This window comes from Rhinolophus sinicus, linkage group LG01 (assembly GCF_036562045.2).
Source record: "Rhinolophus sinicus isolate RSC01 linkage group LG01, ASM3656204v1, whole genome shotgun sequence".
In the NCBI taxonomy this organism is placed as follows: domain Eukaryota; kingdom Metazoa; phylum Chordata; class Mammalia; order Chiroptera; family Rhinolophidae; genus Rhinolophus; species Rhinolophus sinicus.
The window spans coordinates 154,291,495-154,303,875 of record NC_133751.1 but is presented as its reverse complement, the minus strand read 5'-3'; the positions used below and the strand labels follow the sequence as shown (position 1 = coordinate 154,303,875).

Below are 12,381 nucleotides of genomic sequence, written 5' to 3'. Positions count from 1 at the left end.
TGCTCTGAAGTCATTTCTTCATTTGAGAATTGCTTGATAATCTGGTGAGGCTGGAAATGAGAAACAGTTTTATAGGTAACAGTGGGCTCTTTAGCTTTTCTCTCTCTGCTCACATTTTATCATAGGCAGCAAGCAGAAACCAGGTGTCACTTTAAGTATTCTGCCTGGAAATCTCTTGAGCTAGATCATTGAGTTCATCGTGTACATTTCTATTTCCCACTTTACCGTAGATATCAGTGTTGCCAAACTGCCGCTGCAAAGCGGGCTCCTCTTGTCCTCTAGCTTCCAGTAACATTCTCCTCACTTTCACTTGAGCCCTCACTGACAACCTTCTCAAAACAACAGTCCTTTTAATTATCTTGCATGGTTTCTGTGTGTCAGGAATTTGGGAAGGGCTTGTCCTGACTCGGGGTCCTCTTGCATTCGCTGTGCTGGGGCCCTGAGCCACTGAAGAAGCAAGTCTGACTGCCACGGGGCTTCTGGATTGTTACTGCTTTCAGTGACTGCGTTTGGGGGTGATTAGTTATATGTCAGTAGGAACCGGGACAATGAATAATACTGTTTCCGTTCTGGCCTTTGTCGCCCTCAAGCCCTAGTACATGCTCAGTTCTGCTTGCAGGAATCCAAATATAATCATTCCCTTTCTGTGTCTTTTTGTGTTTTCTGAATTCTAAGCCCTCTGACTTGGTGTACAGCTGAGGGTGCAAACTGACAGGCCAAGTTTGCCCCACAGACACATCGTTTTCTCGGCTGTGCAGACAAATTCTTTTTACCTTGCCATATTTGTTAACAAGAACAACAACAACAACAAAAATCAAGAGCATTCCCATAAATAATCCAAATTATCCACCTCTTGGGAAGAAGCAGGACCGGCAGCACTGGGGTTGCCTTTCTGTGGCCGCAGTGAGCTAATGCTGGGCACTCCCTGTAGGTGGGACCCTCCTCTCTAGGCCGCCCAGGTCCTCACTGATCCGCTCTCCTTTTTCCATCGGGCTTCTGTAGGCCTTGGAATTTGCCATTCTTACTGTGCAGGCTTTTCACACAGCTTTTCCAGCCTTATTTTCAGCCATTTCCTTAAACCCAACCCCTAGACCTTAGTACCTTGTGACCCAGCCATGTTCCATGGGTCCGCAGATCCCCGTAAGTTCTTAGCTTCTGTCTGGGTGGGAAACCCTCTCCGCTTTCTCTGCCTGGTGAGCGCTTGCTATCCCTCAACATCCAGCCCTCCATGCTGTCCTTGACAGATGGTCATCCTCTGTCCTGCGATCTCACAGTGTTTGTATCTTTCTTCTAATGCTGCATTCACATTTTATTGAAATTATTAGCTTAAATGTCTGTCCACCTTCCTGGATTGTGAACTGCTCCAAGGTATAGGCTTTTATTTTATTAGTCTTTTGTCTAGAACATGTCACCAAGGTAGGCATTAAATATAACTTTGTTGACTGAAAGAATAAACAGGTGATTGATTCTTAAAAAAGGCAAAGCTAGCTCTCTGCCCTGAAGGTATATACAGTCTTGTGTGTCATTCGGTAACTAACACAGAGTAGGATGATATAAAGCTGCAGGCAAAAAAAGCCTCTATGATTAGAAAAGTAGAGAATGAGGAAGGGCAGATCAGGCCGAGGTATATTTGTAATGCACACAACTGGATCGTGCCTTCCTGGGCGCCTCCTATGGAGTTTGTTCATTCCCTGGTTCATTCACGCCTTCACTCCTTCATCCGCAATGACGAGTGTCCACTGTAGCTCCATGCCAGGTGCTGGGCACAAAAGGACGAGCCGGGTGTGGAAAGACTTGGGCATTAAGGAAGCCGGACTGTTTCGGTAGGTGGTAGAGACTTTTGTTGGTTGTTTTAGAGAAAGTGCTAATGTGTGACCAGTGGCAGTTGGAAGGATAAACTAGGAAAGAGATTAGAAGCCAAAAGATTGATTAGAAGTTTATTTTAATAGGAGAGACAAGAGGTCAACATTGGAGGCGATGTGACTTAGCACAGTGGCAGCTGAGGAGGAAAAATTTGCAGAATATAACATTTGATAGATTTTGGGTTGTGAGAAAGATGAAATGTGTTATAATAGCACCTGTCATGCCTCGAGTGTGTATTATGTGCCAGGTGCCATGTTAAGGACTTTATATGACTGTGCCCTTTGCCAAGATGACAGGTGTGTAGGGGGGGCGGGAGTTCAGAGGCGTTTTTTTTAACCCAAAATGGAATTTTGTTTTAAATGCTTTGTAATTAAAACAATTTATAGGAAATATGTGCCTTGTTAAGCCAATACTCAGTGACTGCTACATTTAGACAATTTCTACAACCTGGTATGTATATATAGTGACATGCTTAGCAGGAATAATACATTTATGTGCTTCTGTTTTTCTGGGATTAGAAAGAACAAACAGCAATGTCAGCTAGGCCAGTAGTTCTCCGTCTTTTACATTTCACTTTTCCTAAATATTTGATCAAATAATCAATGTTCCAAATTATTATAAACAAAATGAATAATTTTCAGTGACATTTATGTTTATCATCAATATATGGTCATATTAATATTTACAGGAAATTTGAGAACCTAATTTCATGTTGTAACTGGCAAGGATCTATATTGCCATTGTACAGAAAAATTATCAGGTGTAAAACTCTGGCTCCAATTTGCAGAGCGTATATTGTTTTCCCATATATATATAAAAGAAACTTAAAAATAATGTGATATTTTGTTTTCTAAATCTACAGATTACAAAAAAAAGTTTTCTGGTCATTTTGAACATTATGAACATTTAGGGATATTGATAAAATATTTACTGATTATAATTTATTAGTATAATTATGTGTAACTATGTTAAATAACATCTCAAAACATTTTTATTTAGAAATACATCATTGGTTTTTCTTTCTTACTTTATATTAAGCAGTATTATTTAGGCTCTTGACTTGCAATATTGGCATCAGTCATCATAGAGCCAATTTTTGCATCATCTAATGCAGTTTTTCAGAGGATACCCTTTTCACTTTCATCTGCATTGAGTATATGTATAGATATAGCACTGTTTTCTCATGATGCTTTTGTAAGAAACATTGTCCCAAGCTGTATGTATCAATTTGAGTAATATTAATATAGTTCCCTCCAGTATTTATATTGGTATATGTTTGGTACATATGCGTAAAAATCAATTAGTGTTTTGCTTTTAAAGGCAAAATTTGAGAAGCTTGTACAATAAAATTGAGATATTTCCCACTGTAAAGTACTTATTCCCTGAATAACTACTGAATTCACGTTCAATGTGTTTATCAAATTTTACAATGTTTCCATGAGCCGAGTCTTATCATCAGCGTTGTACTGGTAAACATTGAAAACTGGCGCTCTGGCAGTGAGGGTGAAACAAATCCTAATTTGTACTACAGCATTTTCTAATTTCCATTGTGTCAATACCCCTACTCTGGCCAATTTTATGCGGCCAATGTGAAGTCTGGCAAACTTCCTGAAATTTTAGCAATGAGCTCTCCCGAGCCAATGTGAGTTCACTCCAGCACGGAGGCGTTCACTAAGACAGGACAACACTACAGAAGTGTCAGGATGAGGCTGGGGTGGGGGGGGGCGCGCCTTAACAAATGGGTGGGAGATGGCAAACTAGAATTTAATCAGATGTTCATATCCCAAAGCATTTGGAAAACGAGACTAAGAGATGAAGTTTCTAAGGTCATCAGCTTAAATGAGAGAGGAGAGGCCATGGAGAATGTGTGTTCACTCGGGGAGATAATTCCTTGTGAGCTAAAAGCATGTAGTAGCCTAAGAGCAGCCGTGTGTATAGTCAAGACAGAGAAGAAAGAACAGGAGGAGCTAGCGAAGGTTGAGTGAAGTGGAAGGAGAAACGTTATGAGCACAGGTCTGGAGAGAGCGTGAAGTAAACGAAGGGGATTCAGCTGTGTCTACAAGAGAGCATTGTGGTAACAGGAGCATTGAACTACACAATTGTGAATTCATTAAATCTTGGGGAAAGAGAACAGTTTTGGTGACTTATGGGGGACAGATAACATTTTGTATGAGAGTGAGGATGGGCGGAGGAAGTGAGGGCAGCAATTAGAGCTGATCTTTTGAAAAATGTTGACAGGGAAAGGGGAGAGTGATGGAGTGACTGCTTAAAGAAGTACCAGAATCCAACCGCCACCCCCGTTTTGTGAGTAGCAGTATAGGAGAGAATTAAACATGTTCATGATGGATGTAGAAAGCCGGGGCCTGGCTGTTACTGTTTTGAAGAAATAAATAAAAGAATAGATAAACGACGAGCACAGCCATGTTGGTCTTGAAAGGAAAAGGAATCCATTTTCCTTACACAAGGAGGGAAAGAGGCTAAGAGCGAGGACGGCATGAAGAAGTCGATTAGGAATAGAAGGGTTGGGTATAAGTTGGTGCTCTCAGAGTAGCATGTTATCGTATTTGAAGTGATTGGGGCTGGGTGAGCTGGGGCTCTCCTGTGAGTGGCAGGAGCAGAGGCCAGCAGTGGAGACTTGGGGCCAGACTCCTGGGCACACATCCTAGCACTGTCTCTCCCAGCTCTGTGAGCATGAGCCAGTATGAGCTACACCTCAGTTTTTCTTCTGAACAGTGTGGGGATAAAATGATTCTCAGCTGACAGGGCTACTGTGGAGATTAAATTAGATAATACATTTCAAGACCTCAGAGCATGTGAACTAGCGTTATGTAGGCAGCACCTGGTACTATTACCGTGTTTCTCCGAAAATAAGACCGGGTCTTATATTAAGTTTTGCTCCAAAAGACACATTAGGGCTTATGTTCAGGGGATGTCACCCTGAAAAATCTTGCTGGGGCTGATTTTCCGGTGAGGTCTTATTTCCGGGGAAACACAGTATGGCCTGAGGAGAGGAAATAGGCTAACACAGAGCAGAAGTGTTATCTAGCATGGTGCTTCGCAAACCTGCATAAGAATAGGAGTCACCTGGGGAGCTGGTTTAGTGGCAGATTCAGATTTAGTGGGTCTGGAGTTGGGGGTAAGATTTAGCATTCATAACAAGCACTCAGGTGATCTCTTGCCGCTGGTCCAGGGAGCACACTTTAAGTAACAGGGTATAGCAGAGCTCATGCCCCGACTAAGAGTGGCTAGTGGTCACCTGCAACGTCGCCAGGCAGCATGGCTGTTCTCCATTCGTTCAGGGGCTTGGGGTACTAATCAGTGCAGCATCAAGTGAGTCAGCTGTGGGCTCCAGGCCTTATATAACAGGGTTAAAACCAGGAGGGGCTGATGGAAGAGGCAGGAGAGGACCGAGATCCGCAGAGCAGAGTGAGACCAGGCAGGAGGAGTGGGACGGAGGTGTCAGAGAGGTGTGGTCGCGGTGGCAATGTCACAGTGTAAGATCTGGGCACAGTGAAATGTTTACTACTGAAACCTTACCAAGTCTAATTTTATTTTTAAATGTTTGATGATTTAGAAGGCTTTTCGTTTGGCGGTGTCTCAAGGACATTATAAACAACAATTGATTGGAAACATGTTTTTATACTTCTGGCCAGCAGAATGCCTGATAAGAGAAAAATTACTGGGTGCGTTTTGTGCCGTGTCCATTCCATCTTCAGTGGGCAGACGTGAGGTGGGTGGGCCTCCCGGGTTACTGGGGCTCAGGCTGCAGTCAGGCATGCAGTGTGTTCAACCAGCAGAGGAGAAGTAGAGTGCAGGATTCCCACTGATGGGGAAAATCCTTCTAGGGAGATTCCGAAATCTCACGTCCGTCCTGTCCCGGGAGAACTTAATCTGGCAATGGCAGCAGCTGGCAGGTGCTTGGAAGGAGGGGTCATGAATGATGGGACAAAAGGTACTAAATTTTGGTCAGTGTTTGTTTTGTCTGCCCGGGCAAGCACTAAAATCTTTACACAAATAACAACAAAGAAATCACATTTATCTCTTGTTTAGAGTGTGTTAGAGAAACACATTTCAATTTTTAACACATTTCACACCCTGCATAGATAGTTCATCCATTGGCTCTCTTATACTCTCCTTCATACCCTTCTTCCTGTTCTGGAGTCAGGGCTCAGGTGGCAGCCTGAGATGTTGTGCAGAGACCCCGGGTCCTGATATTTATAAAAAGCTCCTGTTCAGAGGGCCAGCACTGGGCAAGACTAGTCAGACCGCTCCGGTGACTTTGCCTACTTGCTGTCATTCCCCCTTTCTGGCTGCTCCGTCCTAGCTGCCTCTGACATCTGACCCTGCAGCCACCAGAACCAGTCAAGGAACCATTCCGTTCCTCTCTGTCTGGCTGAGCCTGACTTCTTTTCTTGTGGAAAGCAGGACTTCATTTCTTCAGTGGATTTTCATAAAGATGCTGTTTTGAGAAAAAGAAGAAAATGTTACTTTCCTTTTCAGAGGTATGGTGTGCATAGAACTGCTCAATTGCATTTTATTCCCAGTCTTAGGAATAAATGTTACTGCGCATAAAACTGTTTTAACCTCCCTATTGCCAGCTCTGACCTGAGGAGTTTGTGGGCTTATGAATATCTCTAAATTGAACTAATTTCTCTAAGAATCATTGGATTATATTTTTAAACCCATGGTAGAGAAAAAAAAATCATTCTATCACTTCTTTCTTGGCTTTTACTAAGTGACTAAATTATTATTTAATAGAGTAAGAGTAATGTAACAGTAATGCAGAGTCTTGAGGGTGAATAACCTCCGTTCTCGTCCTTGTAGGAGTTGGGGGACTATAGAAGCTTTCACACAGGTTTTTTTTGAAGTTTTTGTCGGGTATAGTGTTCCTAAATAGAAGTTCCTAAATAAGAACCCCATTTGTTAAACTATGTGAAACTTAGTTACCTCCGCTCTAAAAAGTAGAAGTAGTTTTCTGTCATCCCTACAAACTCCCTGCAAGGATGTTAGCTGTAAATTGCTTTCTGGTCTCTTCAGTAGAGGTCAGTGTCATGTAAATACACTATGAAACCTGGGTTTCAAATTATGCAGCAAGGTTTTTCCCTTCCAGTAAACTGAGAGGACATTCTTAATGAACAAATTTGTATTCTTGTTCTTGCTACTTTTATACCAATATTTTATGCTATGTAAGTTTTTGAATGTTCTTTGTCTTAATTTCTACATGTATTTGTTCAACTGATATTTATTACTTATAGGTCCATCCCACCATTTCTTTCAATGCCCAAGCTTACAAATCCTAGACATTTTGCTTTATCTTTCTCTTCCAGCAATAAAACCAAGAGGGAGACAGCCAGCATTCTAAAATAGAAATAGAAAATCGCCGTTTTATTGTCCGTAGTTGGATCCTACTTTTGTAAACGATACTGACAGATCTTGTAAACAGAGAATGAGAGGAAAAAGATCATAACTTAAATGTTAGGGTGTGAGGCTGCGTTATCTCTGACTGTTTTCAGAAAGAGCCAGTTCCTTCGTATAATCTTTTGGATAAGTGCTTAAAGAATACTAATTCATCAACCAATCCTTGGGTTTATAATTTCATTAAAAGTAGTTTTGTTCTGTTTCTAATGCACAATTTTACTTGTTTCTTGTTTTCTCGGTTCTTAGTTAATATGTTTTGTGATAGATGTGGCTTTAAATTCTTTCTTTTAAATGTAGTCATTAACAGATTTTCCTCTATGTTGCTATCATAATTAGTGTTGCTAAGAAAATAATTTTATTGCATACATCAAGAGAAAAGAGTTTTTCTATTCTCCTATCCCTTTCTTTGTAGCTTTAAAAGGAGCAATCTGTTCTGAAAATCCAGAAGTGCATTTCAGCATTTTTTCTACCGTACTTTGCCTGCATCTATAAGCACCATTAAAAATCAATGTTGTTAGAATAGGTCTTTCCAATGACTCAAAATGCAAGTGGAAAAAATAACTTACGCTAAGCACAGAAGGGGTTTTACTAAATGCTAAGTGTTTCAAAGAAGAATTAGTTTAAAAAAAAATTTTTTTTGGAGTGGAAAGAAAGCTTTTTTTTTTTCCTTTTTGAATTGAGCATAACTGTTTGCAATTATGAATAAGAACTTTTTACGTTTTAACTTTCCATGTTGGAGCTCAGATCTTCTAGACAAGTGGTCAGGCTTATGTTTACAGGTTTTATATGGTAATGCCTGCAAATCAAACCCAATCTAAGCTTGTATTGTTTGTGACTTCACAATGATATGTGTAAATGCTTACTTTCTAAACAATTAAGTTCTGTGGTGTTTCCCTTGGGATTAATGAAGTATTTGTGATAGAACTAAGTAGTTTCTATTACGGAAAATAACCTTTCTTCACATCATAGTCTTTCAAAGTCTTCACAGGACATCTTTGGACAACTTCTTTTTCACAGTTATTCAATGGTATTAAGAAAACTCTCAGATTTGAATGGGAGTCTGAAGGGTTTTTTTCTTGCCTTAATTTTACCCTTATAGCCATGGTCTTGGGTCACTTTCTGGGCCTTCGTCTCTTCAGTAAAATGAGGGGATTGAACAAGACAGTCTCCAAGGTCCCTTTCCATTTGATATTTCTCTGAATCAGTAGATCACTAGCTGTTACGTTCACATCATGGTCATCCGGTACATTGCTTTGCTTAATTATGTCTCAGTCCATTTTTTTTTTTAAGGCAAATTACTTTGGTTGGAAGCTCATCACTCTCCATCATCCTATCTTTTAAAAAGTTTTGCTTTGTTAATCACGAAGACATTTGGAAAGTATGCCTGTGGATTGCATCTCTACCCTAGTTTAAAAAAATTGAAATAATTCCAGAAGACTGATTATAATCTCTAAATTATCTGGCATGACTGCTTATTATCTTGCTGTATTCCTAGCAATCTCACACGTCTCAAACTGCTACAAGGTTTGTTAAGAATAGTCTGATACTGTTTTGTTTTGCTCAAGTAGATTGAGCAGAATCCTGGGAAAACAAGCATGATGTCAGGTTCTGAAAAAGAGCAAGGTGGCAACAAAAGGGTATTTGCTGTTTTGATTTAGATTTTAGATCGCTGATACCGCTAGTCTTGTAAGCTTCATTAGGCTGCCTGATTCTCCCGCCTTCTCACAGTCAGCCGTCTGTTGCTTGCATGCATTTCTTTAGGCAATGTTGAAGCTTACCATGTGGCCCTTTATGTATAGTAATGAATAAAGTTAACTGAAGCAAAGTGAAAGACGAGCTTAATGGCTGATACGTGTAATATTCTTCCAAAATATTTTGTTCTACATGTGTAGTAATGCATTTCAAGAACACACTGTCTTTGGAAAGAGGATGAGTGTGGGAGTCTGGAGGCTTTGTAGTGTGTTTTGGTGTTAACTACTAGTTATCCCTGAGTTCATAACCACTTAGGTTATTTTCAGTATAGGTGTGTGCTGTGTAACCCAATTAGCAGCACCAGCGAGCACTGTTCACATTCGACTAGTGAAGAATTGGTTGGGTTTGTTTTGATCCAGGTAAGAAGAGTTCCTGGGTCAAGCGGTCACCTTCATAAAACTGAAGACGGTGACTGGGAGTGGAGTGACGACGAGATGGATGAAAAGAGTGAAGAAGGGAAAGCAGCCTTTTCTCAAGAAAAGGTAAATGACATTGATGATGATTAGCTAGCCTGTGTAAATTTTATTTTTGTGGTATTTTATGTGTGTGTATGTGTGTGTGTGTGTGGTGTGTGTGTATTAATGGATACATAATTGTTTTACAGTCACGAAGAGTAAAAGAAGAAAACCCAGAGGTGAGTGGTGGTTATTTATTGATTTTTACAATTTTTTGCCACTTCATTTTCTCCCCTGTCATCCCTCCAGGTATCAGACTCTGATTCATTTGGGGTAGAGACTTCATGTGTAGAAAAATAAAAATGGACATAGACTTTGCAGGTCCCAATTCTGTCTCAGTTACTTTTGAGCTTTATAAATTGGGGCAGGTTGCCTTACTCTCTGAGCCTCAGTTTCCTCCTGTGTCAAACGAGCGTGGTCACAATGCTTGTAAAGTTGCCCTGAGGATTGATGAAATCGCCTACACGGAGCACTCTTTGGGGGCCTTAGGACAGACTAGTTAGACAATTAGTCTTAACTCTTAATAATACTGTCATTTAGAAAACATAGTCGACATATAAGAAAAATTCATTTTAGATTTATGGATTTCAATAAAGCAAGTTATTTAAATGGTTAGCAAATCTGTGCTGAATCTGTTGGTCTTGATTTTTAAATTGGGGTAACTAAGTAGGCAAGGAACACTCTTTTATCAGCTTCCCTTTGAGAGCTGGTCATCTTTTGATTAACTTTACTTCTTCCATCTGGTTCATTATCCTAATACCGAATGACTAATGATGACTATAGTTCAAAGGACTTGCTAATTCTCCTAAAGGAAATTTGAGCATATTTAAATAGCTCCAAATATTTTACAGACCTAGTAATTAATGTATACCTTGATAAGTTCTCATTAAGGAAACAGAAGACTTTGGGTTATAAATGATATCCATTCCAACTTTTTATAAATTAGCAGACATTTTCTTTTGATTACATGGCGTAAATCTTATCAGTCTGCTTTTAGTGGCACTAGCCAGCTGGACCTTCTAAAAAGATAGCATCAGAGTTACAAGCCACTCCTTCCCATTACTGCCCCCTCTCTTGTTTTCTTTTCATCCTTCACGCCATGTTGATAGGCCTTTCCAAGGGATTTTTGAGTCTGTCTGCCTCCCACAGACAGCTCTCTCTCAGATCCTGTGCCCTCTTATGTTTATCTTATGAGTTAATCTTTCCATTTCATACATAAAATATGAACTTTGGTCAAGGAAGTTATCTGTCTGTGTTAGGAATGATGGTGATGAACTTCACAGTAGGACACATTGACCACACAGATGTCGTGCTGTTTGTTTAGAATGATCTTAACCAGGTATCATGAACTCTGCCCTCTTATTGCCCACTTTCCTATTTTATCTAGAGTGAAGTACAGAGTCAAGGTTTTTCATCTATTTCTAAGAGTATTTCTAACTAAAATTGTCAATTCTGCTTAGAAATAGAGCAAATACTTCAATACTATGATTGAAGTAGCATCATTGACTCAGAAGTGATTCATTATTGGCTCACGACAGAGTATCTTCCATGGGTAATATTCACTGAATCCTTCCATACCAGTGCTGACTGACAGGTGTAGATCTTTCCTCATGAGGATTTAAGTTTATTGTGACAATATCTCACCCTGTGCTTGTCAAAATTGCTCTGATGTGTTATAGGAGTATCTTTTAGGCAAGAATATTTTCTGCCTAGATAGGAAAGAGAGTAATGCGTAGCATGCTGTCAGTTAATCGTCAGGTCTCACTATTGACCTTCTTGAGAGGGTTTGGAAGTCTTAGGCACTTCACTATACCTAGACTCAATTGATTTCCCAGTGGCCTATGTCTGTTCCCACACTAGCTTATTATTAAGGAAGCATGTAGACAGGTTCCTTGTTTTTGTGAAAGCCTGCATGTGTTTAATTGAATGTAAACACTCCCACCAAATTTTAGGAAAAACCAGCCCACCTGCTATTGCACAGCTTCTTAGGCCAGTTTTTTCGCAAGCCTGGCATTTCAGTGTCTTGAGCTCTGTTAAGAGCAGCTATGATGATGGTTCCTGTGTCCTTTCAGCTTTTTATTAAAGTAGTCCTTTCATCTGCCAACCACGCCAAATCACTGTTGTAAGTGAAGCAGAAAATATTTACCTATTACAAAGGGAAGTAAAATTATTGAACATGTAAATATTCAACAAATATGTATATATGTGCATATGTATATGTATGTATATGTACATATGTATATATATATATGTATGCCTACTATTATAAGCACCGTTTTAGTAGGTATTGGGGATATATTAGTGAGAAAAGCAGAGTGAAATCCCTATTCTTGTGGAGTTCACATTTAAAGGGAGTACATAAACAATATACAATAGCCTTCATAAGTTAATAGATTATGTGGTTTGCTACAATGGAATAGGAGTAATGGAAAAAAATAGAATGGGTGGAAGGTACAAGTGTCACAGGGGTTATATTTTTAAATGCATTGGTCAGCGTAGGCCTTATTGAGGAGGGACTTAAAGACCTGTAGAAGTTATGAAGTAGTTAAGTAGAATAAAAACGGAAAGATCATTTTTATCTTGCTTCCCTTCTCACCCCGTGACTGTCACTTCTCTCCACAGAGGTTATCAGTTTGCAGTATTTTCTTCCAGACCTTTTTCTGCTCATTCATATACAAATATGTACATAAAGCAGCCTAGAATATTATTTTTAAAATACGAATGGGATTATATAAGCCAAAAAAATTTTTTTCAACTTACCTTATGTCTTGGAAAATTTTCCACATTAGTTGCTATAGATCTGCCTCTTTATTTTTAACTGCCATATAGTATGATGAATGGATTGAAATGGTTTATTTAATCTCCTTCTTGGTAAGCATTTGAGTTATTATTA

At 39.6% G+C, this 12,381-nt stretch overlaps 1 protein-coding gene across 4 annotated transcripts in view; it reads left to right on the top strand.

Moving 5' to 3' along the window:
- The window catches only part of STK39 (serine/threonine kinase 39), a 281,554-nt gene that overhangs the window by 151,389 nt on the left and 117,784 nt on the right, over positions 1–12,381 (top strand). For 2 of the 4 annotated variants that reach the window (XM_074337427.1, XM_019727361.2), the window contains exons 11-12: positions 9,393–9,515; positions 9,638–9,667. In XM_074337427.1, coding sequence (XP_074193528.1) covers positions 9,393–9,515; positions 9,638–9,667 — 153 coding nt within the window. The remainder of the gene's footprint in view (positions 1–9,392; positions 9,516–9,637; positions 9,668–12,381) is intronic. The other 2 variants (XM_074337417.1, XM_074337430.1) reach the window with 1 other exon arrangement.